The sequence below is a fragment of the Cadophora gregata genome, assembly GCF_030347475.1.
Source record: "Cadophora gregata isolate MNR1 chromosome Unknown scaffold_16, whole genome shotgun sequence".
NCBI lineage: Eukaryota > Fungi > Ascomycota > Leotiomycetes > Helotiales > Ploettnerulaceae > Cadophora > Cadophora gregata.
The window spans coordinates 1,195,313-1,220,978 of record NW_026695939.1 but is presented as its reverse complement, the minus strand read 5'-3'; the positions used below and the strand labels follow the sequence as shown (position 1 = coordinate 1,220,978).

Here is a 25,666-nt window from a genome sequence, read left to right as displayed (position 1 = left end):
GCTGGATTTTTAACAAACTCTCTTTCCACTCGTTTGTGGCGAAAATCCCGAATCCGAAAAGTAGATGTGCGCGATCGCATCTGCTGCTTGTGGTGAATTTGGCCAAGTTTTCCAAGTGAAGGCGCGTTGAAATAATAGGCTTACTGCAGTGCAGCTTCCGAAATACAGTGCTCGAGCTAAGAGGGACTCTGAAGATGAGATTGAAAGTGGTATTGCCAAAGATCGGGCTCACTCCGATTCAAGTTTGATTTTTTGGATCACGAAGGGGGTAGGCACGAGGAATCAGAATATAACAGTACAGATGTGCAGGGAGAAGAGTTCCATTGAACATATTCAGGGACCAAGCAGCGAGCATAGCCCGCACAATATCCATCCCCATCTAAATCACTCCAACTCTCTCCTTCCACCTCTCAGACAAGGGCAAGAAGGCAATACGGCAAGAAGACAAGATATCAGAGCCCTCAGAGTCTAGAGTACCAATACTGCTCCTCCAACTCCGCGACCTCAGATTCCAAGCGCAACAACATGAACTGGCCTTGCACGATCTGTCTAGCTTTCTTCGAGGTAGCAGAAGATTGTGCTTTGGCGACAGCAAGGAAGTGCTGGTCTAGAACCTCCCGTCTCTCTGCAGCGGTTGTAGCCTCTTCCATCTGGACTTTGCTCACTTGGCTTGCAGCCTCGAGGGTGAGCTCGCTGGTAAGCAAGCGCGTTAGCATTGGCCATCTGTCGGATTCATTTGAAAAATGGCGGATAAGGTGAAGGGTAACTCTTACAGGAGTGCCAATTCGATCTCAGCCGGTGTGAACTTCTTGACTGGCTTGTTGGGATCAAGAGGTGGGTAGGTTCCTTCGAAGGGATTGACACGAGCAGGAGATGAGACTGTCTCTGCAGTGTCAGCAGAGTTTGCAGCTTGGTTAGTAGAAGCCATCTTGGCTGGTGTTGAGGCGGTTTGAGGTGTTTGTGATCGTGCGTCGAGACTATGGTTGTTGAGAGGATGTGAACCAGGTTGGTAAGGGGCACGCTTGTGTCTTCTTAAGTAGAACTCAAGGGCGAGAAGGGCGAGAAGGGTAGAGAACAGTGGGCTGTGACGTGCGATAGCAGTGAATGATAGTGATTTTGCGCCGAGCGTGAGAGTAGTAGAGGTTGAAATTGTGCGGATGCCACTCGCCCTTATGTACGCAGGCAGCCTCGCCGTAGCCAGACATCACAGCAGCGAGAGACGACTGCGTGCTAAGTGACTGCGTTCAGTGGCAAATTCGACAATGGATTCACCAAAATAGGCTTGAATAGAACAGCAATTCTTTATCAAAAGGAAAATTTGCCTCTAAATCTACTGATTGCATATTCTTAATCAAGAGACCTGGCGAAGTAAACACCACGTGATACTCTTCATCCGCTTCACATTGCCCCTAGTACCCCCTCTAAGTATGCGCAAGACGAAGTATTACCACGAAAGTGCGCTATTAAAGAGGGATACACACGTTCAATCTTTTCCCAATTCCAAATTCTTCTACCAAAAGTACAGCGATAAACACAGTTTCCTTTTCTGCCCAGGTAACCCAACCAACCCAACGAATACCTCAACAGCTCTAAAGAATCATATCCTCTGATTCTAATTTCCTACAGGACCGAACTTCTTCCTGTCAACTTCCTCCCTTCCCTATTTCCTGCCCCCACTCAAATAGCAATCAACCCACACCGCTCCTCTACCTCACTAACCAACATCTCCCACTTCAACAACTCCATCCACCCCTGCCATAAATCCCTAACCTCCTTCCCCTTCAACTCATCACCCAATCTCTGCGTCTTCTTCCACTCTTCTTTACTTGCTTCAAGTCGTTGTTCAATGTTGATGGCGCCGGCTACTTCACGGATGCGGTCTGGCTTGGATGGTTGTGAGAGCGTGAATGCTGGGTAAAAAGGAGGGGTATTACTTTTATTGCTCTTGGGTGTGGGTAGGATTGCCGGGGTGGGCGAAGGAAGACTTACAGATCACGCATGGCAGCATCATCTTCCTTGCTTGGGTATGCAGAGAGTCTTGGGTGGAGAGAGAGTCGAGTCATCTGGTTCATGAGAGAATCGGCATCCTTAGTGAACAGGTCGTTCGAGTAGGCGTTGGAATCCATGATGGATTAATGGAGTTGCTGATTCCGAAATTTGGTATCAGCGTGAAGTGTGAGAATCGGGGATGAGATTGGAAGGAGGCAGAGGCGAGGATGGGGTTCAGTATTTAATGTGTCTGTACAAACTTTGCTGCGTTTGCAAACAAATCAGACAATGAAACAGCTTTCATTGCTGCACTTCAGGATAAGCATGTAAGAAGATGCAGGTAAGAAGAAGCAAGTGCTCGGAGCCAATGCTCATTTTTCATGCATAGCTGCCTACCTCTCCTTATGTGCTGTAATTATCCGTTAAGATATGATCAACTGCAAGCTGCAAACACAGCCTAGTCCGGAACCCACGAGAACTTCTTCCAGCGCTTTCAAATTATGAGGCGAGAGGAGATAACCAAAGAAAGAATGGAAAGGATAACGAATAAATTCGGGACAAAGAAAATCTGCACTGTCATCTGTGACACTTGCTACAGAAGAGCAGATGCAAACAACGATATTGCAGAACTCCAAGTTCACGCAGACTGTGAAGACACAACCGTGGAAACTATAAAAACTCCATATATGTATGCTATATCTACCACGCCTAAAAAGTCCAACGCTCGCATCTCATTCCCATCATCGTCATATCAATCGTGTATCTATCTAATCATTCCAAGCACCCATTTCCCTTCGTCCGCGACTACGTCTACTCCGTAGCCTTGTATTTCTTATTAAACTCGTTGACAGCAACACCAATCTTCCTATACAGGAAGTTTCTACTACTCTCCTCAGCAACAGGTATGAAGGGTCCATTTGTCCCGCCTCTCAACGTCAGGCTCAGTCCTGTTCTCTCTTTACTGATTGTCTGGATCTCCTTCAGAGGAACGTCCCACTCCGAAGTAAGCTTCTTACTCTTGATGAGCATGATGCGGCTGTAGGTCAACATTACGACCACGTCCTCGCGTGGAAGCTCGAGATGTGCGATGTACTGCTCGTTGAAGTACTTTCCGTTGTCGAGCTGCTTGAGCCAGAACTGTCCGAGAGCTTCACGTTGAGAGTATGGACGTACGATACCATCTGTGCCGATGAAGCGCGTAAGACGCACACGATCAAGTCCGTCCCCATCGAACACTGTCGTGGTGTTACGTATTCCTTCGCTGACGTTCGATGCAAGATCAAAGACACCAATAGCTGGTTTGGTGACGAATCCAAGTGCTCCCTTTCCGACACCCTTGAAGAACCCAGTGAGACCTTCTTGCTCAGCACCTTCGAGAGGCTTGCGTGCAAGTCCACCGACTCCACTAGCGAGACTGCTTACGAAGGAGTTCGCTCCAGCTGTCACACCATAAAGCGCATGCTTAGGACGATTTCGTGATCTGGTCATTCGGCGACGATCCTGGAATTGCTTGTCCATTGTAGCTTCGGCAAGACCTTTCGCAATGCTACCAGTGACCTTGGAGAAACTGTCTGAGACACCAAATACTGACTTCTTGACAAAGCTTGTGGCACCCTTTGCAATACCGATTCCCAGTTGCTCAGGTCTATCGGACATGATGAACCCCTGGTATGGCTCGTAGAAAATATCTGCGACACCGGAACTCAAATTGTTGAAAAGACCGACGGGATTTCCTAGGAAATCTGCTGAACCAAGAATCTTGTGTACTTGGTACAGTGCTTCTTGTGAGTAGTGATTGGACATGTTCTGCAGCAGGACGGCGGCTGATACTCTTGCGTTCTCCAGCATTAGGGCATTTAGGCGGACAGGAGCATCATTGATATTGCCGATGGCCATTGTGAGGACATTCAGGAAGAACATTAGAGGATTTCGTGACGATGTCTTGTCTTCAACATTGACACGGTCTGTTCGGACGAAGGATAAATCGAGCTGCATAGGTTGAATATTGAGCAGCTCAAAGTACATATCCTGACCAGACTGATCTTGCGTGGGCTCCGGAATGTCCAGGCTCTCGTCGCAGAGTACGCCCTCGTGCGTCTCGGACCAGCTTGCACCAGGCACTTTCGAAAAGTCAAGGAGGGCGTACACGAAATCTTCGTCGATTTCAAGAGTCATTTGCTGTAGCAGGATTGTAGCATACTTGATGTAAAGCACACCATATGAATCATCCTTGACTCGAGTGAACATGACGTGCACTGACGGATGGGACTCTGTCTCTTTGGTGTTCTTTGGGACCACACTCGGGTACAAGATCATGGGGAATATGCCGCCATAAAGTTGATTGTCGATTTGTATCCATTTGATACCGGCGGTGATGGTCTGGAACAGCGGTGATTCAGCGTACTTGAGAGATATATCTCTGAAGGTGACATATGCTAGCTCCTTCAGCTGGGCATTGACCAGAGATATGCCGACGCCAGCCAGCTTGAGCTGTGCTCTGAAGGTCACACCAGTGTCTTGATCCTTGACTTCGAAGCCGCCAGCGACGCTGGTGGATGATTCCGACCGAGATTTCTGCTTGTACAAACTCTTCGAGGCTTTGTAGTTGGACAAGATCAAGGTTTGTGTAGGGCCATCAGCTGCCACGTTCAAGTCGATAATCTTCGCTTCTCTTGAACCTGTTGTACTTTGTGGAGCTGGGACTTTCATCGGAATCAAATTACCAATCTCTGCAAGTTTGATGTGTCGTTCTCTACCGTTGGCATTGATTATAAGCTCTTTATGCTTAGCAGCTGGATAATCCCACGCATATGGCATGATGCTTCTAGGTGGTAGTCGATAGCGGATTGGACGCCACCCAGATCGATCCTCAGTCTCTTCGTCATCAATGTTTGGATTCGCCTGGAAGAACATGAACTCGGTGTCACTCTCGTTCCGCATGGAGAATGGCCAGTTCTTAGTTTCGGAGCTGAGATGGAGGAAAATGGTTGCATTTTCCATCAGAACTTCCACTCGTATGAGCTTCTGGCGCTGCCCGGCCTTTGCAAGTTTGATGTGAGTTGTGCCAAGATCCGAAATATTAAATGGAGATGACCATTGATTGTTCAATCCAGGGAAACATAGAGACAACTGTTTCAGAGAAGTCTTCTGTAAGAAGTGTAACGGTTGCAGCTCCTTTGGCTTGATGGTCATGAGTTCGGAAGAGCCTGGTTCCCGGACGTTGATCTCTTCGTTCATTTGATTCTTGAGCACAAATCGCGGGGCCAAAGTGACGACTTTGGTCATCTTGTACTTGCCCTCACCAGGTTCAATTGTGATTCCAACGTGGATCTCAGTATTCTTTGTGGATGATGGCAAAATAACATCGACAGTTGATCCAATAGCGTCAAAACTCTGCGGCTTGCTCCAATTGGATTCTCCAACCTTGAGAAGAACTCGATTTCGTTGATCATCTGCACCGAAAGCAAACATGTAAGGAAGGGCTTTTCGTCGCTGGGTATCGGCTGGATCAGTGTGAAAATTCTGGCCAGCAGCAGTCTTCGCCTGTTGAAGAAGTGACTTTGCCTTAACGTTGATGTCCAATCCCGTCTTATTTAAGATCACATAGGGACTGAAGACAGTAACTCGGAATGCGCCACCGCTATCAGGGATCTTGAAGTAGTGGAGTCGGAGGTTCAGCGCCAGATTGTCGTTGTCTTTGCAGACCAGCGTCGACTCTCGTCTGAAGTCTTCCTGATTATTTGAGTTGATGATGGCGAACTCGCTTGACTTGAACACTGTGTCTTGCATATCAACACTCAGAAGCAGAAGATGAGAAAGCTCAACGACGTGAACTGGACTAAGACCGCCCTTACGTAGGAAGTTAGTCCAATCTTTCTTCGTGTTCTTGTCATAGATCCGATATTTGAAGTCATAAGGTAGCAGGTTCTCCAGTTCCACAGGTGCAGAAAGGCGGACTCTCATGTAGGGGTAGATGCTAGATTCGTGTTAGTACTCCTAAGAGTGTTCAGAAAACCGTGGTACTTACCTTGTGAGAGGATTTGTCTTGTCAATGGTTGCATGCATCTGGAAATAGAAAGGTGGAGTGCTCTTGTCCTGTTCCCCTTTACAAATCATAGTTCTCGTAGGTCGTTTGAGAAGGTCTTTCCACCATAGTGATTCGGTTGACCACGAGTACCCAAAGCCTTGATCTGGTCTGACAAGTAGGGACTTCAAGAACGCCGCACCCACAGGGGCAGGGCGACTTTCCCCAGGAGCAATCTTTTCGATCTTCAAAAGGTGACCTTCTTGTGCATCAAAAACTCCCAACTCAACTGGAATTTGAGTCTTGTTCTCAACTAAAAGAGGAGAGCGGAAGGTGATGTACTTGACGTTGTCGGCACCCAGTGTGATCTCAACCAGAAGACGATGGAGAATTTGATCCTTGCGAGGTCGGAGGCTGTACAAGTACTCACCCTCTCGATTGACGGCAATCTTGTTGACGCTATCAAAGCCACTTCCCTCAAGTCGTACACCAACTATGCCAGTGTTGTTCTCGGGCGATAGATTCTCACGCATTTTCTCCCAATCTTCAAATCGCCATGGTCCTTCCTCGCCATCCTCCAGCTTGGCTGCCATTGGGCTGTCATCACCTGGAACATCTGCCCAGACATTGATATCGAAACCTGTGTAGTTTCGAATTCTGTAAGGTGCCTCGGCTCCACGGGGCTTGGAGAGCACATCCTCTTCTTGAGTCAGAAACTGAGCAGATTTTGAAGCAAGTGCAATGGTCGCCGAAGTTACTGTGAGCTCGAGAGCTTTCTGAGAGGACAACTCAATAGCCATACGGTTTGAGTTGGCCTCCTTCGACACCTGGAGTCCTAGCTGCCAGGGCTCAATCAGAGGCTCCCAAGCAGATTTTGAGAAGTTGTAAATATTGATAAACATGTCAACGTTGGCTTCCGCAGAGAGATTGCTCGTCCAGTCAGCTGCTGTGGCAGTGAAGCCCTTGATACTAAGATCCAAGATGGGCAATTCATGAAGATCCCCTATCAGAATCACTCTCATGCCATCAAGAGTAGCACTGAGTTCCTCGTGTTTCTGTACCAGTCGATTTACGCCAGACAGCTCATACTGCCTTGAAGGTGCCGTGGTAGCAGCTTTAGTTTTCTTTCCCATCGTCGATGCGCCCTTTCCACTGGCTGTGCGGCGCTTCAAAGTCCTATTATCAGAACCTTTCAGGTGTTTTGACTTCACGTCTGAAGTGGACGGCTTGTGTTCATCATCAACGTCCTGGCCAGATAGCTCAGAGGCTTTGCTGACAATCTGCAGAGCCAGTAGAATATCTCGAAGAGATAAGCGTAACACAAGCGGCTCTACGTCAATGTGGATGCTTGAAAGATTCTCTTTGGAGCTGTCCATCGACATCTGGAGAGAAAAGTCATCGAGGATCCGTAAACGAGAATCTTCGAAACGATCCATACGGCATAGAAACATCCCCATCTTAGAGACCTGCAATGTCAAAGCATGTTGTTGAGACATCAGAATCTGCTTCGTCCCAAGAACAATAGCTTCCGAGCTGGAACTGAGCGGGTTAGCGATCAGAATGATCTGCGCGTCCACGACATTGACTCTGAAGGCAATAGTCATAGGAGATTCCTCAGCTCGAGAAGATGATGGAGAAGGGCTATTTGCCACGGATCTTGAAGACTTCATACGACTGGGCAAGGGTCTTGAGCCAGCAGTAGGTGCGACTGAGTCGTTGTCAGTGTCATCTTGAGACTCGAGCAAGCTTTCGTCGTCTGGTATCATTGGCTCTTCGACGGCCAGACCTCCCGCAACAAATGCTTGGATGGCGAAAAGATAATCCAATGCGAAGATCACTCGAGGGCTATCGATCGCCACAATGGCAATGAGATTGCGCTCCTTTCCGCCTGAGATAGTGACGCTCGCCATGAATTGCTGAACATCCTTGTTTGAGGACGTCATAATTTTGCGGAATTTGTTCGTCGATTTTGTTCTGCTATCCTGTATTGTGAAGGACTGAATTAATAACTCAGATTCTAGAGAACCGTCGGTCATCATCCGAAGCTTGACTTTGGTATCATCGAGAGAGAATTTTGAGAGACTCGACGCTTCTAGATCCCCTACAGGCTCATCCTCCTTTGCCAAGATCAGTTCCAGGCCAATGGTGTGAACATGAAAAGCAAGGTCAAGTTTTGTCCAGCTTTTTGAGTCTACGCCCAGCTCTGGCCCAAGGTCAACTAATTGTTTGTCTCCATTGATTTCGCCGTCAGCATTCTCTGGCTTAGCCTCGATAGTCTTGGCCTTCTTCAAGGTTGCCTTGGGTACATCGTCCATTGCTTGTTGCTCATTCTCCTCTGCGTCAACCGCAAAAGCAGCTGGAACGGATTTGGCCAGCTCCAGCAGGAACTTGAGCTGGGTTTGTGTTATGCGCAGATTGAAGTCGGTCATGTTGCCCTCTATCTCAGTGTCTGGCCGCTTGACACCTTCGATATGCTCGGCGTAGGTCACTTGGAAGCCGAGATCGACTTTATCGATGAGCTCCAATTCTTCGGCTCTGTCCTCTGAGAAGTGGAAGTCTGAGGTCAGGCGAACATTCCTGATACCAGCTGATAGCTTCATGGCGATGATTGCATCCTGTGAATCATCAATAGGCACAAACTTGTTCTCAGCATAGATTTCTCCGAGATAAGCTGTGAGAAGATCTCGTCTAGGCTGTCCGGCCATCATGACTCGAGGAAAAACAACAATTGGAGTTTTGATGTTGATGTCGAATTTCATACGGTTTGCATTCTGCTGTATCTGCGAAGCTTGATTTGCTGCAGCTTGCCTGGCAGCATTAAAAATAGCCTGCATCTTGCCAAACTTAACCAAGAAGTCGATAATCTTTCGGAAAGGCTCCTCCAGGAAGTTCAACTTGATGGATCCTGCGCGGAGATAGATTGAGGAATCGTATCCCGGATACGCATCCCCACTATCAGGGTCGAAGGTCTCGTAACGGAAGTCAGCCAGGTCATCGCCTTGGATGGTGATCAGCTTCCGTAAGTTTGAATCAGAAGATGCGCCTTGGTTGATATCGTCCAATAATGAAAGATCCCCAAGCTTAGCAGCAATTCGTAAGGTCTTGCCCATTACAAAAATACCGACATCTGCAGCGTTGAGTGATAAAGTAGCAAGTCGAATGCCATCATTGTTCAGAATAAGACGGATGCTCTTTAAGTCTACTTTGATACGAATCGACCCAGTGTCTGCTTTTGGTGCTGGAGAGGCAGCCACGGCGTCTTCCTCGTTTTCAGTGTCCATGATTTCTCTGGGCGAAGATTCGGCTGGCTGCGCATCATTATTCGCGAACGTGATGAGGATGAAGTCAAGCAGCGTCAGGAGAGTCTTGCGAGTGACAACGAGGTTGATCGTGGATATAGCCACATCAATATTTATCTCCACACCTTCATATTTGGGCATGAACTCGGGCGACTGGGGTTTGACTTTGATGATTTTGACGTGCACGAGATCTTTGTGATCCTTTGAATCAGCATCGCCAGAAGACACGATTGATTTGAACTCCGCCGATGGATTCTCGACATAGTCATCAACGACCAAGGACTCCAGAGATGTATCAATGATCAGGTCATATGGTCGCACGCATAGGTTGAGTCCAAAATTCTCAGCAACTAGCTCAACTAAAAGCTGGTCTGGTTTCTTGCCTTCTGGATCGCTTCTGTATAACGAGCCCTGAAGACGATCAACATCGAACTTCAGCTCAAAATTACGCTGTTGGACCTTTAGATTTTCGGTTGTATTTCCATTCTCCGCATCTTGGAATACGGCCTCATCGTCAGAGTCTGCGTCTTCTTGTATTATAACAGCTTCTTGCGTAGAAAACTGGAAGGAAGCAGTCGACTTTCGTTTCCGTGCCTTATCTGACTTAGACACAGTGCTTTGAGCACGAGGCCGTTTCGCATCCCTGTCCGTCTCTGTGACAGCTGTCTGGGCAGGTAGCTCATCGTCATCTAGATTTGGAATGGCGACATCGATGATCCTCATCAAACTCTTGTACTTCTTGTCCGATACGGCAACATGTAATACTGGAAGGTTTCCAGAGATTCGTACTTTGGTTAAGTTAGGTGCTTTGGGAATTATCGAGGTTTCCACCATGAAGTCGATGTTAATCTGCTCGACGATATGCATCGATTTTGACTCATCTCTATTGTCGAGCTGAGCCTTTGTTTCCTCGATTGAAGGCCCGATCAAGACTTGAGTAGACGAAAGCTTGACTTGGAACTTGTCGTACATTAAGGACTCGAGCCGTTTGAAGTCCTCGTCAGTGTATGACTGCCTCTGTTTTGCCTGCACGTCTTTCATAGTATCTTTGTCGACTAACTGACTGTTGACACTGATATGACCAGCATCCAAAATCAAGCACATCGTATTTCTTGTAGTTATACTCTCAGGAACAATTATTAGAGGTGCTTGAAGATCCAATTTGGCATTCAAGGTCTTATGCTCTTCCAGAGCAAATTCAAGCCCGGCTCTGGTCTGCTGCCGTAAACTCTCAACAGTCGCACCAGCGCTCTCCATGAGTGCTCCAATGGACTCCATGTGACGCTCTGGAGGCTTGAAAAACTGAATGATTCCAACCAGAAAATGAGGATTCCAAATGATTTCCAGCGGCTTTAATTTACCAGTCAGTGCAAGATCGCTCGCACCGTCCAGTGGGTTCTTCTCAAACTGGAATTGAAAGAAGGGGTCAATGGAGTTCTCTGCCACATCTTCGCTATCGATGTCGATCTTCTTGGTTGGCGTATCGGGTGCATCCTTGACACGAACAATTTGTGTAAAGAGACTGTCGGGCGTGGTGCCATCGTTGACTCTCAGTCCGTTGAGACTGACATCGGCTAGAAATGATTCTGGCCTTTGAAGAAACTTGGCGCGGAAGCCATCAAAGTACAAACTCAGGACCTCAACTACATTGTCGTGCGGATCACGCTTCAAGGTAAAGCTACCAGTGTTCAGGGAGGCGTCGATTTGCATCTTGACAGAATCCTTGGGCAGGTCGACACTTTCCGCTAGAGCAGTCTTCTCATCCCAATCGATGGCATCGTACAGTTCTTTGCGCTGCTCCTCGGACATTGTTGTTTCGGGATCTTCCTCTTCTTCCTGAGGCTTCGAGCCCCACGCCCAAGCAACCCAACCTTGGGACTTCTTCGCCGTTTGAGTCTTCTTAACACCGATATTTTCCTTCTTTAATTGGTTTCTAGCCAGAGACCTCCAGAACCGCATGTCTTCGTAATTCAACTTCCATTCGAGTTTCTCGAGCTCCGTGGCTTCTTCCGCCGGTAATGGAGCCTCTGCCTTCTTCTTTTTCTTGAAGAGTTCAATGTACCGAATTCTGTCATCTCTTCTCTCCTTGAAGAAGGCCCAAGACCAGCGTCGATTACGATCATGGATCTTACTCAGAATGGCATTACCAGCAAACTTAAGCCACGCTCTAGGATCCTCCTTTGGCGTAACACCCTTAGGCTGTAACTTCTTGTATTCTTGGTGGCGAATGAAGTAGTGAAACAAGTCTACCATCATCAGAGCATCACGGTACTGGTCATCGTCTAAAACCAAGCCAATTTCATCAAATATCAGCCCAGCCTTGATGTGTGGTCGGTCGGATTTGCCAGATTTGTCCATCTCGATTTTTGCTTGGCCGCTGACTGGCTTGAGAATGAATTGATGAGATCCAGTATCCGGGTGTTCTCCCTTCACAATCATCTCTCTAAACTTTTCAAGCATTTCATCGTGAGGCACGACGGCTGCTCCAGGAACCTCCGCCTCCCTACCAGTTCCTAGCAGAGGGGTATCAGTATTCCAGTACACAGCCAAAGCACCCAATGTGGCAAGCTTGTGTGTAGGCCCAACTGTATCTTGGATGTATGTGGGCTTCCATTTTCCATCCGTACTGATCGCACTGAATTCTTGAAGGGTCAGACCGAGAGCGAATGGGTGGCCTGGTGCTGATATGGAATCTTCGTATCTGACATGAATATTCTTGACGGTGATCTGGAGATTATCGACTATTTTGGTGACCAAGCTGTCCGTGAAGCTCTGACTCTTCTGTTGTTCCTCTTGGCTCATGCCTTCTTGGTTGCGGTCTTTCAGCATTTCTGCACTGTCTAGCTTCTCAATCTTGACAGCCTGCCTCCTGCGCTCTTCCTCCTCCTCGTCCCATTCTGCATCCTCTTTAGGGGCTGCCAGCACGAACACATCCTCGATGTAGACTTGCACCGGCTGTCCCCGCAGATTTGACCATGGAATCTTCAGTGTGAGCTGTCCCAAATGTCCTTCCACCACATTGATCGGAAGCTTGAGCTGATCCAAAGCCTCCCTTCGTAATTCGAGATCCCGAAGCTTGACATCTCCGGACCAAATTCCTACATTTAGTTGTTTTGGGTCGAAGTTCCTGATGTACATGCCCAAGAAGCGATTAAGCAACGAGGCTACAAGTCCTTCCAACATCTCGAATGATGTCTGCCGTTACCCAGGCGGGGTGCTCGATCAAAATGTGTGCCGAGGCGTCGTCATCTGCATCTGCGAATGCGCAGCAATAGCTATAGGTTGTTGCAGAGTAGGGATTCAGGTCATGGCAGTCGTGAAGATCGACTGTCTTGTCCGTTCAAGGTCAAAGGGGTATCGTGGAGTCGTGACGCGTTGGAGGAAAGAAGGGTCAACCCACTCTGCTTTGCTGTTAGGTACTGTACCAAATCGTAAGTTCCCCGCAAGAAAACAAGCTTCGAGACAGGGAAACTCACTGCAGTGTTTGGGAAGATGCTGACGAAGTTGCAAGTATTATTTGCGCAACAGATGCGAAAGCCACAAACAGTTGTAAAATTATTGAGGATGAGGAGACCTCGCGGATCCTTCTGCCTGCAATTAATCTTTCTCACTTCACTGAGTCGCGCCAGTCAGTTTGGTCTTCCACCCATTCATTCCTTGGCTCTGATCTCCTTGCGCCCCTTCGCTTATTTTTGACTGCTGTTGATCGCCCACGTCATAGGCTTTGCCGTGAGGAGAGAGCTCCCTCCAACTATTTCGGGCAAGCGCTGGCTGAGCTAGAGAGGAGAGGGCGAGCAGTACTCGTACTTGTACCAGTACCACGAGGAGCAACAACCCAGCTTCCTAGCTTTTATCTCCACCCCCTCTCTGCGTCCGAATACCCTCACTTCTACTTCTTTTGTCACACTCCCTCGTGTCTCTGTCCCCTTCACGTCTACTTTGTAGCTTTGCGGGTCGTCAATTGACTTTCTTATCGACCATCCAGCGCATCGAGCGCATCAGCCAGATAGCGGGGAAGCCTCCGCTGCCCATAGCTCCAGCTCTAGCTACCAACCCGTCACGATGTTCCGGTCACCAGCGGCGAGATCATTGCTGAGAAGCTTTACCACAGCTCCTACGGCCAGATCTAGCTACAGTGCAGCTTCATCTCAATTCCGACACACCCCTCCCTTCCGTCAATTGAGCAATAAACGTCCCCAAATCCTGGCCGCTTTGTCTCGCCCGCCAACTGCGACGGTGTTCTACGCAACGAAATCCACCCCTCCTCTCGACAATATTGACACCAAGGCTGAGAAAACGCTTGGAGATAAGGTTATCAAGCCCGATCCAGATGAGGTATCTGCTGGATCATCTGTTCGCCATGTTTTCGAGCAAGGCCAAGCTCCAAAGCAAGAATCTGGTGGGGAGATGACTGCGGGATTGAAGTCAGACCTTGAAACCATCAGAGAAACCTTCTCGCTAGCAGAAGTTCCCAAGGAGTCTTTGTATATTGGCGCAGCTGGTATTCTTCCGTATGCCGCAACTTCTATGTCGACCGTTTTCCTCTCGTATGATATCAACCACGCCCACAGCACTGGAGCTGGCTATCTGTTCAGCCCGGAGACAGCGCACCAACTCCTTGACCTAGTGACCCCAATCCAGATTGGTTGGGGGGCAGTCGTAAGTATTAGAATCTCGCAAACCCTCTCCTTATGCTCATGAAGTCCTAGATCATCTCTTTTCTTGGAGCTATCCATTGGGGAATGGAGTACTCGGGATTCGGTGGCTACCACTCTTACCGCCGATACATGTACGGAGTCATTGCGCCAGCAGTTGCGTGGCCAACTATCTTCATGCCCGTGGAGTACGCCCTTATAACTCAATTCTTGGCTTTCAATTTCCTGTACTTCGCAGATGCAAGAGCCACAGCTCGAGGATGGTTCCCTCCATGGTACTCCATCTACCGATTTGTCCTGACCTTCTTCGTCGGTGCTTCCATCGTCATAAGCTTGGTTGGCAGAGGAAAGATTATTACTGCAGACCACACTCTCAAGAGCCCCGTGGACTACGTCAAAAGCGATAAAGATGCACAGTGGGTGGCGCTTGAGCGTGAGGAGAAGGAGAGACGCAAAGCTCTTGCTGCTGAAGACGAGGAGGAGGATGAAGGAGATGATAGCGAAGAGGGGGATGAGAAGAAGGACGATGAAGAATCCGACGACGGAGAAGATGACAAGGGCGACGAAAAGAAGGATAGCAAGAAGGACGACAAGAAGGGGAAGAAATGAGTCGCGCACTGTATTTCGAGTAAAGCACTGTATATACACCGCCTTTTCCTACAGTCAATATCCAATTTCGTCAAAGCTATCATTTGATAGGACTCGCAATTCTCGTCGTATCATGTGTTTATCAAGCAAAGGGGAAGATCATGGAGGAACAGATTGGCATGACACAACAATCTCTGGCGTCCTTGGGGAGGGCCTCGCCCTAATTATGACCGACATTTACTTTCCTGTATTCAACCGTCAACAATCTCCTAGAGCAAGACAACAAACCATTTTAGCAACGCTTGTAGATCTCGGACCCTCCAGACTCTGGCCCGCCTATGTTTATGAGATTTACGGGGCTTGAGGTCTTTCAAGCTCCAATGTGCCTCCAGTGGTTAAACATCAGATTGGTGTAGCTGCGAGTGCACCAGCAGAGAAGTTTCTACCCAAGTCAAACTGCCAGACTTTGTTTCGCCGCGCATTGTTGGGCATCGTTCCATATTATTTCTCTACTCTTGCCTTAGAACTTTCTTTAGTCTTGCTGGTCCATACAGCTCCGAGATACCTCATTGTCGGTGAATCCAGCCTGCGAGAAACGGTCTTAAGCGCAGCTTACCACTGACTGTGAGCTTGTGTGGATACTCCAACGTACCGAACATTCTCTGTACCAATGCATCTTACTATTACGAACGAAGTGTGTTGACTTGAAAGGTCATGGCAATCAAAAAGACGCAAGGATGACCGAGCACTTCGTCGGGCAAAGGTTAACATGTTAGAATGTTACAAACTCCACCATATTCTAGGAGAGCTTGACTGCCTCCGTCTCGGCTCTGTCAAGAACAGCGCTGGGGTCGATACTATGAACAGCTCAGCACATCCGACATCACAACTATACGACAACCGACACCACTCATCGGCCCTACCTCGAACTCTCTCCTAATCCAGAAGCAAAATCCCAAAGGTCGGCCATCATTTTCTTAGGGCTGACAGTGGCGCACGCTCACCACATCTCACCTTACATCACTCAGCCGAACCGACAAACGAAGGACCAAAACCCAAGCAGCTGGGTCAATAGTTCCTCCGTCCGACTAAATGCATGTATCTCTACCGACCCGACAATGAACCCGAGTCGGCTCAGATGACGAGAGCAACAGCGAGGGCGTCGATTACTTCCTCGGTATTGGGAGGCTTTCGGGCTTCTTATCGAAGGAGACGGGAAGGCTGTGCTGTGACATTTGCTTTGCATCGGCTTGATTTTTAGGTTGTATTATTGATAAATCTCTGAAAATATCGTTTATTTTGTTATGGGCTAGTGCTTAGTTCTGTTCATCTTGTGTCAGATATCCTCAGCAGTTGTGATGATATCTAGTGATGAGAGGCATATTATCGTTTAATATCCGACAAGACATATTTCGTCGAGCTGAGAACTATTCTTAGACTTTTCGGCCGAGGCAGTAGATAGTGCTGTAAAGATAATACAAGGTAGGCAGGTCAGAAGGATAGGTAGTCAAACATCATTCAGTTTATCTTCCGTAGCACAGATATATTGGCTGCTTGCAGAGTCCCCTCAATAACCCCGCAACCCAGCGCATTCCGTCACATTCCCATACACCCCGTTTATATTACTTCCAAGCCTCACCTACCGTATCAAGCTGGCTCACGTACATCATTTTATGTTGGGTGTTTTCATCTTTCGGCATGCAATATATGCTCTGCAACCACACCCTGCACGGGATACCTCATACGGACTCCTAGACTGCACACCCTCTTCCAAGTTATTGACAGGTTTATCAACAACCTCACATGTGCACTTCCTAGATAGAGTTCATAGAAGTTCCCAATAACAAGACTAAGTTGCAAGAAACCCCCACTCAATCCTCGATCGTCATCCGGTCCTCGTGCTCAACCTGTGCCAGTCTCGCCCACGACTTTACATTCACAATCTTACAGCATCAAAAGCATGGTCTTGAACCAAATGAGTAAAGAGAGCGCCACAAACAAGAATAAAAGGGAAGGGATATGCTGCCCACGTCCGATCTCGCCACCTCCACCCCTGTAGCAGATCAGATCCACATCCGCGACATCCACAGATTCCACACATCCAAAAGCTCACAAACTCAAAATCAGTTGTTTGCTCATTCCCCACTATCGCCTCACAACAAGTACACCGTCTTCGAACCTGGCATGGCATGAGGCATGTCATGATTCTGTTTTTGTTCCCAACGAATCCACAAGGCGTGCAAAATCCTAAATCCTGAAATCAAAAATCTAAATCAAAATCCACAAGGCGCGGAAAATATTTCATTTTTGCTTGACAGGTCCACTTCCCACTTTCTCGCTCCGCTTGTTTGGATGCACGGATCGCCGAGAAGTGCGGGCGGAGGCAGTTGGAAGTCTATTTGATGGACCTCAGTCAGGTCGGCTGTCGGGTACGCTGACGCATAGCAGCCTGATGCCAGGGCAGAATGGATGTTCACCGATTTGTTATTATTGTCTTGCTCGAAAATACATCCATGGATAGGAAAGTTCATCAAGTGCGTCTGAAACAGGATTCTTAGTCCCAGATTCACACGGACATAGGTTGGCGAGCCGCGAGAGACAACTGTCTCAACCAGCATAGTCACCCGGCATAACCTTATCGGTCTTATCTGTCATCTTCATCCCAATATGTTAAACAGACTGCTTTCAAAGAAACTTTTCATCCCGCGATACTTTCATATGATTGATTCGTGAGAGTGGGTACAGCATCAACAAATAATCGTCAGTTCTTAGTCGAGCATCATGTGTCCACCGCTTGTCCAGCATCGAGTAAACCTTTCGTCCTATCAGAGCTCAGTCTAGGAGGTAAATGCCGTGGCATTCGGCAGCCGGTGCCAAGGGTCCTAGGACATGCATGAGGTTGTGGATGTGATGTGCTTGTGCAGCAGTGAGGAGCTGAATCACATCACCAGCCGGCAAGGAGGGGGAGACGACGACGACTTTACTGAAACGAAGGCTTGGTTGGTTGATTTGGTGTCGTGTCGGACGATTCTGCTACTTCCACATCTGTGTTTGCATCCATGTGCGGCAGACGGGGAATCAGATCTGGACCTAACCAGCCATCGGACGAGCATGATGCCATGTTGTTCGACACAGTAAGGTAAGTTGTTTGAGGCTGTGGTCTTGTCTGGTCGGTGTCGGCATCAGTCAGTCATGCCAGGCGTGTCAGCACATGCCTCCCTCAAGATCCCAGCTCAAAACCAGCCAGCATCACGAAATCAACCAAACAGAAGCACGAACCGGCAACACCGGGGAAATCTCATGGACCCTGCCTGCGTATGCGTGTGCTCACTCACTGCCCTGTGCGTGCGTTTCTTTGTCCGTAAGATTTTTTCGAAACCCTTATAAAGAAATGGGGCTTTCCCATTTTCATTTTCCTTTCTCATCTCATCATTGAGTCATTGCCGAACGGGGATTCCGCCTCTTACTATTCTGACACGCTGATGCTTGCTTGCTGGATGTTGATTGCTTATCATATCACATCACATCACTGTTGCATCACTAACCAGCGCATCATTAGGAGTTCAGACTGCCAAGCTTCGTCTGTTTACTTCCGCTAGTTGGAGTAGCGTACGGTACTTGAAAGGTTTCGGCTCCGCCAGCATCTGTCAGGAAGGGATCGACAGCCCTACACGACTATTACTACCGTACAAAACCCGAAGTCGGTGACAACATTGCTTCAAGCTCTGCCCTGCTTCTACAGTACTTATACTTCACGTACCTGCCCCGTTGTCGAAAGGCTTGGCCCTAGTTCTGCTTGCAAGACTTTCAAGAAGATCCACACCCAGGACATCAGATACCTTAATCGACATCACGACATCACGTGCGGACTTTGACAACAATAGAACGAATCTTCTTCCTGCGATATCTACTGAGGCATATCATTTCTGTCAATATGTCTTCCTTCACCAGACACCGCCCATGCAACTCCACCATCCAACCCCGCTACCACTCGAATAGCAGCAAGTACTCCACCTCTCCGTCCCCTTCACCAAGTCCCCCACCAACAATCCACCACCGCCGTACTCTCTCCTCCCGCACCAACAGCTCCTCTCGACGAAGCCCACCGCCACCATCACTTCCTGGCCTAGGCCTTCCCGTCTCTTCGTTCGGCTCACCTGAAAACACGAACTCAAACTCAAATTCAAACGCAAATCTGCATACTGAAGGACCAACTATGGCGCCAGCTTTCGTTCCACAGAAAGAAGAATCGGATGCGGAGTGCTGGTCGAGAATGTTGGCCTTGCAGCGAGAGTTTCATTGCTATAACTCTGCGCGGTTGGAGGCTGCGGTCGAGGCCTTGGAAAAGGGCTGGAGGATCGAGGATGTCCCTATTCGTACGTTCTCAAAATTGAATAGAGGATCTGTGATCACCTCGCTAATGACTTCCAGCTTCGAGATTTTGTCTTGATCTTATGAATGAGGAGCTCCAGGCTCAAATCGAATCGACGAATCTCCATTGAAGGAGATGATAGCACGCAATTCTGGTCGGGTTTGGGCGTCAGGGTCTCGGCGTTGGTTCGGATTGGATAGCATTCTGAATCCAGGATGGAGAGGGCGAAAAGTGGATCTGGACAGCCTCACAATGTGTATTGATGATTGACGAGCGGGTATGCGGAGGACAAATTGGGATTCGTCTGGTGTGAAAGCTACCCACGGTAGCTCCGCCATTAGCACTGGCGTTTGGGAGACTCTTTTCTATGTTTCTATGTTTGCAATTAAGATACCTATTTTCTTGTCGTTGGAAAACTAGCGTCGCTAGGGAGCTGCATTTTGCTTATGAGGGCCTGTGCAAGGACGCTGTTGTTGGCGCGAAAAGAAAGTTCATGCTGAGTGTAACCATCGTGCCATGGCGACACGGCTGGCTGGGTGAGATGCGAGGCTCCGACCCTTCCGTGCGTGGAGGTGTTTGGAATGGCAATCGGGTTCCTGGGTTCTCAATCATAGTAATTATCAGAACGATGCTGTGCCTCACTTATAAGCTTGCATATCTGATCTGTGACCGGATTACGGACTTGAGAGTATCCTCTCGAGTTCAACGTTCCTCGCGTAGCCCTCCTTAATTACTCTCCTTCTGCTAGATCACAACCGTGGCGCAAATAAAAAGTATAGTAACAAAACTATACTCTCCAAGACTTCAGCCCACCACGCCCCCATACTTTCCTGCCAATGCCTCTTGACATTCTGACCAGAATTCCAATGATGCTCTAGCGATAATGTATGAGGGGAGTCCACGCCGCTGTAAAATCGAGCCGGGTAGATGAGTTGCTGCCTGGATTGTAAAGAGAGTAAGACTGCAAGCATGATAGCCATAACCACTGATCATGCTGTGGTGAAGAACCCTTCGGCTACTCTGTCGAAATTGTTGGTAGAAGGGCAAAACTCGCTGAATGTCAACGTGCCAACTAAGAGTCCTCAGCTGAACATAGGCTTCAACATGGCTTAAGATGATGGTATCATGAAAGGATCTGGTACAACAGGAAATCTTGGACGGAGAAGTGCATAATAACAGCGAGAGCGGACAAGAGTAGAAAGTTGTCCTAGAACCGCAAGAGGTGATGGAATGTTAGCGATTCCCGGTACTCGAGTTGTTTCTCAACTGATGCGGGAACTCCTCCAGAGGTGGCCCAACACTGCCAACAGGCGATGTGAGAGCGGAGGCATCTCCAAGCGGGGTAAGACAGGAACATGTTGAAAGGTAGCCCAAGTCGCAAGTTCATCAGTGTGAGACCAAGAACGAACCGTACGCAATAAGGTTGATGATTTCGTAAGGGGAATAAAGAAGCAGAGACAGCAAAATGACGGAAGAGAACACGGAGGTCAGTCAGGAAGAGCTGGAAACACGTTTCACACTTCAAAACTTCCAGCGAGAACTATTTGCTTCCGTTCTTACTCCGTCCCAGTCCTAATGTTGATGCGAAGAAGCTCAGCGCGTGATTGTCTTTCCTGTGTTTATGCTCACGTGTCGAATACAACGTTGTCAAGGCGCCTTGGTAATACACAACAGAGGTACGACACACGATGATCCACGTTGCAAGACTCCGGCATCTTATTGTGGTTGTGGAGTTGAAACAAGGGAGAAAGGAGGAGGAAGCTTACTTCGAGCCCTGACCTGATTGGCCAATCTTGAAATGCGTTAGATCACGTGTCTCGCTAAGCTCGCTCTTGTCCATGACGATCTTCAACCTCGCTGCGGCACTTCGTTCAAGTTCCGATCACATCGCAAAAGTGCACAAGTGACGAAATGGTCTTGAGACTTTGAAAATCCCACCCACTCACCCAAGCAAGGATGGCTACCTAATCGTACATGGTAAGTACGGACGACAATCCAGATTCACGTCTCTCGACTTCGCGCGTGCGGCTTCTAGGACGACTGGCTTCCGAGCTCTTACAAGCTTCAACGACAACGTCACAAAATTCCACACAGCATGGGACCACTCCACAATCTGTCACCTGTGAGGCTTTCTGCAGGTACACAGGCCTGCCGCTGTCTAGGGTACACCGCCTCCTGAGCTTTCCAGCATGCTCTGACTTCTTGGCAACGGTACATTGCATTCTGTTATGCATCGGATCAAAGTCCCTCTTGCTTGCGCGAATCAAGTCTTCCGACTGCACTAAATATTGGGCTTTCAGCTCACCTCCCACGGCAATCACATTTGGATTTTCTTTGTGGCTGGCGCCATGCTGTGCCTGAAAGATAGGAATCGTCGCTTCCATGGCTCTCATTATTTGGAAAATATTGCCTGGACTGTGTCATGGTCACCGGATCCTTGAACGATTGGATATGTCCAATTCACAGGCGACACCAACAGCACTAGGTACCACCTCGCCACATGCTCATCTGGTTCGTCGTACTTGTAGTCAGTATGAATCGAGCCATCAAGGTCTCAGACCCGTATTGCTGGGCCTAACAGATCACCTTCGCATTGACTTCATTACGCCATTCGTACTGATCCCATACTTCTCTCAGAATGTGCTCTCTATGCGGTCTAGTTTTGCCCTTTGGGAAAGACTTTTGATAACTCTAAATCCCACAGGATGTTGGCAGGTTCTCTTTCGGAGCCTTTATTTGGCTGCCAGCAGATATATCTTCCGCAAATTTGGCATGGAATAGATGGCCTGAAGTACCGGGCACAGTGGCATTCCTCTTCTTTTCAGACTGGCCAGCACTTACTTGCTATATCAGAATTTCTGGACGAGAACTGATGTTCTGTCATTTGTCCAGTGAAAGGAGCTTTTCGGTAAGAACAGCTTGATTTGAGGTTGCTTGTCGTACAATCCCGCTCAGTACTACAGAGCTATTGAATGACAGGTGGAAAATTCTGAGAGTTTATCAAGTTGCAGAACCACTGCAGTCAGACGTCGAGGGTACGACGAAAGCAATGGCCAAGGTTTATGCTTCTGCTGCTCCTCCCCACCTTCACATGTGGATAGCCGAAGAGCGCCTCGTGGCAACTCATTTGTCCGCCAAAGCAGGTTGCATGACAAGAGAATGTCTGTCTCAAACTCTCAAAACGTTCTGCCCACAAGCCACTGAGTTATCATCGAGACACAGGTGCACCGCGAACACATTGCTGTGTTGGGATATCTTGCTTCAAACGGATTTACCTCGTGCCACCGACTTCCCGCCAATAGCATTATGTACGATTCTGCACCCGAAATTCTCCAAAATAGGAAAGACTGTTACCGAGTTGATCTCAGACTCGGCCAACAAGATCCGCAGCTGTCGAAAGTTGTGAATGGAATCGTCTGCTGCTGCAAATCATAACTGCCTCGTCCATCTCCAACTTCTCCTGGAAAGGGCAGCGATAACACCCCACGACTCGCTGCTTGCTGATGAAAGATTGCAGGGGTATTGATAACCGCCCCGCGGCATCCTCTTGCTAAAAGCCACTACAAGTACACACCACGCCCGGGACCAATCCAGGCTTCCCAAATCAGCGCCTCTGCCCCGAGTTCAAGAAACTTCAGGCCTACCCTTGCAGAAGTTCTGCACTGCTCCTGTAGTTGCTTCTTCTAAGGACTTCACCCCCGATCGAGCAATCGTTTTCATCGTGCACATTTGCTGTATCGACTACTGACTGCTGGTTCCTCCACCAATTGACAGGGGAAAGCTGTCTAGGCGGTCTTCGCCCCATGATTATAACATCCCACGCCATTGCCGCACCCCTCTTCAGACCCTCTTAGTCTGCTCCAGACGCTTATCTCTAAGTTCTGAACTACCAATCACCGAAGCTGGTTCTTGCCATTTCTGAGAATTGGTACAGTAAGGAATATCATGGTGTATCGGCGGGTCTCCTTGGCTACTAATACACAGCACCATGCCAGTGCAAATTCCCACATATATCCCAGCTTCGCCGGACCTGGACCGAGTCGACAAACAGATGGAACCGTTTTCGACACACCTGTTACAATGTGGTGGGACGAAGAACGAATCGACTCAACAGTCAATCGGCAATTTGTGTTGTCAAAACTACGACCAGACGAACAAGCCCGACTAGACCAGCCTCTAGGGTTTGGAGATGGCCTCACCGATGACACCTATATGGAATGGATTGAAATGAAGGCCAAACGGATCTTCTTGATCCTTGTCGATCTTGGGGTTCCTGACCAAATATTTGGAGTTATCGATGATTCTTGGGATGATGATGATCTCCCTGTGCCATTCGATCAGGTTGAGCGACTCCAGTTGACCTACGACAAAGACGAGAAGCTTGAGAAGAAATTTTTCCATCGCCAATTCCTTTACCTCTTGAGAAATGTCCAAAAAGGGGAGCATTTGTACTACGATGATGAGGAAGTAGTGCCTCTAGAATTCACAGAGAAAGTAGGAGCCGTAGCGAGTCTCACGCAGAGTAATATTGACAAAGTCCATCTCCCGGGTCGACCAGACGATGTATTCGTTCGCCGACGGATACCCTTGGGCACCACCCCCGGACGTATGCCCAAAGAAGAGTTTCTATCTGGTGTGGAAGCCATGCGAGCAGTTGAACATGACCATCTGACCTCTCTGTGGGCTTCGTACGTCCACCAAGGCTCAGGATATCTTCTCCTCACTCCAGTAAACGAGAGCTCGTTGAAGTCGTTCTTGAATGTAACCCCTCAGTCTATCAAGATACTAGCCAAGCAAGACCGCCGCATCTTAGTTCTCAATTGGATTCATTGCTTAGCCGATGCAGTCTCCTTCCTGCACAAGAAAGGGCTCTCACACAGACACATCAAACCCTCAAATGTGCTACTCGATGTTGACAATAACATCTTCTTAAGCGACTCTAGCATCTTTGGCACGGAGAAACCCGGCTTCGACAAGGAAACTTACGACTATCAAGCTCCAGAGCAAGCACCCCGGCCAGCTTCAACTGCGCCAGTTTCACGTCCAAGTACTGCCAGACGAACGACAAGTCAAGGAAATTCATTTGGATTCTCAGCTGCCCAGCAAACATTCCTAGCTTCCAATGACCCTTCCTCCATGTACATTTCTTCGACTGGCACCGGCCCGACGCCTTCTACTGGCTCCTCTGTACCAAATGTATATCCTTCTGGGAAGCACGATCCCCAAAAAGCCGATATCTTCTCCCTCGGTACCATTTTCCTCGAGATCATGACTTTCCTGCTGAAGCGCACATCCCGCACTTTCGCTTCCCACCGTTCCAGCAAGAATAAAACAGCTGGAAGGGGTGGCGGCCTGCCTGATTCCTCCTTCCACAAAAACCCTCGCCAGGTTGATAGCTGGATGAGCATCCTTGCCAAGGACGGAAAGAAGAAGGAGGACAGGATCTTCAGGAGTGTAAGCCATATATTGGCTTTGATAGAAAAGATGTTAAATCCGACTCCCGACGAGCGGCCTAGTGCGTATAATGTTCAAGAAAAGTTATACTGTATTCTGATTGAGTTCTGTGGTCTCGGCCCATCGCCCCAATCAAGAGGTAGGATACACTGTACGATACGTGAGGAGGAGAGCAATGATTGGAACTTCGGCTTCGATAAACTGCGACTAGCCTCTCAACGAGCAGCTGCTGAAGCATGCGCGAGTGTCAATCCTGCCTTTATGCATGGAGGTCCATCAGGATCTGTGAGTTACGGGCTCGAGTGGACGCCTTCGGTAGTGTCAAGCGTGGCTTGGGGACCAGGTCCCAGTCCCCCTACATCACCGGTATCACCGATCAGAGACAGAACGTTAGCGAGAGATGGCGACATAATGAGTGTTTCGAGTGGGAATAAGAGTGTAACGGGGCGCAGCTCGGATGGGAAGTCCAGATCTGGGAGCGCGAGTCTGGGAAGTGGTATTCAGAATGGGAAACCGAAACCTAAAGCGAAGGCGTGGCAGGCGCCGGTATATGCTGGTTCGTAATCAGAATATTGCGGGAATCGCATTAATGCTAACGTACTCACTAACAGAGATGAGCTTTGGATGATCGAAGCAATAGGATGCTTTATGATGGCGTTGACCGATGGCTCAGGCAGCCAAACGTCAGAATGACAAAACAATGATTATGACCACGACGAATGAACAAATGGACGAACGAATAATGACAGTACAGTACGGCACAGCCCGGCAAGGATATCCCCGAACTCTCGGCGCAGGAAGGAAAGGATCGTTGTTCTGATATATACTTTGCATTGGGGCTTTGGGGCCTGTATTGATTTTGATTTACTATCTTAGCTTCGCTGGTCCTCTGCTTCTGATCTAATTAGGTAGTCGGCTTAGTCGTGCACTTGGAAAGGACGAATTGAGTGAAAAGTACTGATCGTTGAATTGATGACTGGTTCAGTTTATCAGGTTGGATGGATTGATATCATCTTGGCTGAATCACAAGCAGTGCTTTGGATGGAATTGGATTGGACTATCCTAGCACTACATCGATTACGGTCTCATGGGTCTGTAGTAGTAGTAGCAAACTCTGTCTCATGGAAGACAATTCATGCGCTTGAACATGCTCATTGTATCATGAGGCGACTTCTCTCTTGTTTGCAGTGTCTGGAATGCTTCAATGCCAGAAAATAATTGAAAGCGGCCGAAGCGAAGAGGACTCAACGACAAAGCATCAACAGGTGATGGCTGCGAGGTCATT

General features: G+C 48.4%; 6 protein-coding genes across 6 annotated transcripts; 3 read left to right on the top strand and 3 right to left on the bottom strand.

The window, feature by feature from the left end:
* Positions 1-461: 461 nt before the first annotated feature.
* Positions 462-928, bottom strand: ONS95_005634 (uncharacterized protein; the record flags this gene model as incomplete). The annotated part of the gene is made up of 2 exons (XM_058499054.1): positions 462-693; positions 774-928. The coding sequence occupies 2 exons, from the start codon at positions 926-928 to the stop codon at positions 462-464; spliced, it is 387 nt and encodes a 128-aa protein (XP_058351321.1).
* Positions 929-1,677: 749 nt separating this feature from the next.
* ONS95_005633 (uncharacterized protein) lies at positions 1,678-2,126 on the bottom strand (the record flags this gene model as incomplete). The annotated part of the gene is made up of 2 exons (XM_058499053.1): positions 1,678-1,933; positions 1,990-2,126. The coding sequence occupies 2 exons, from the start codon at positions 2,124-2,126 to the stop codon at positions 1,678-1,680; spliced, it is 393 nt and encodes a 130-aa protein (XP_058351320.1).
* A 541-nt stretch (positions 2,127-2,667) lies between these two features.
* ONS95_005632 (uncharacterized protein) lies at positions 2,668-16,123 on the bottom strand. Its single transcript, XM_058499052.1, has 4 exons — positions 15,479-16,123; positions 12,789-15,412; positions 6,017-12,713; positions 2,668-5,965 (listed from the first exon to the last, which is right to left on the bottom strand). The coding sequence occupies exons 3-4, from the start codon at positions 12,493-12,495 to the stop codon at positions 2,800-2,802; spliced, it is 9,645 nt and encodes a 3,214-aa protein (XP_058351318.1). The 5' UTR covers positions 12,496-12,713; positions 12,789-15,412; positions 15,479-16,123; the 3' UTR covers positions 2,668-2,799.
* ONS95_005631 (uncharacterized protein) lies at positions 13,375-14,576 on the top strand (the record flags this gene model as incomplete). Its single annotated transcript, XM_058499051.1, has 2 exons — positions 13,375-13,971; positions 14,022-14,576. The coding sequence occupies 2 exons, from the start codon at positions 13,375-13,377 to the stop codon at positions 14,574-14,576; spliced, it is 1,152 nt and encodes a 383-aa protein (XP_058351319.1).
* Positions 16,124-18,489: 2,366 nt separating the features above from the next.
* Positions 18,490-19,057, top strand: ONS95_005630 (uncharacterized protein; the record flags this gene model as incomplete). Its single annotated transcript, XM_058499050.1, has 2 exons — positions 18,490-18,931; positions 18,987-19,057. The coding sequence occupies 2 exons, from the start codon at positions 18,490-18,492 to the stop codon at positions 19,055-19,057; spliced, it is 513 nt and encodes a 170-aa protein (XP_058351317.1).
* Positions 19,058-20,812: 1,755 nt separating this feature from the next.
* Positions 20,813-25,494, top strand: ONS95_005629 (uncharacterized protein). The gene is made up of 2 exons (XM_058499049.1): positions 20,813-24,937; positions 24,993-25,494. The coding sequence occupies exons 1-2, from the start codon at positions 22,873-22,875 to the stop codon at positions 25,007-25,009; spliced, it is 2,082 nt and encodes a 693-aa protein (XP_058351316.1). The 5' UTR covers positions 20,813-22,872; the 3' UTR covers positions 25,010-25,494.
* The last annotated feature ends 172 nt before the right edge of the window (positions 25,495-25,666 follow it).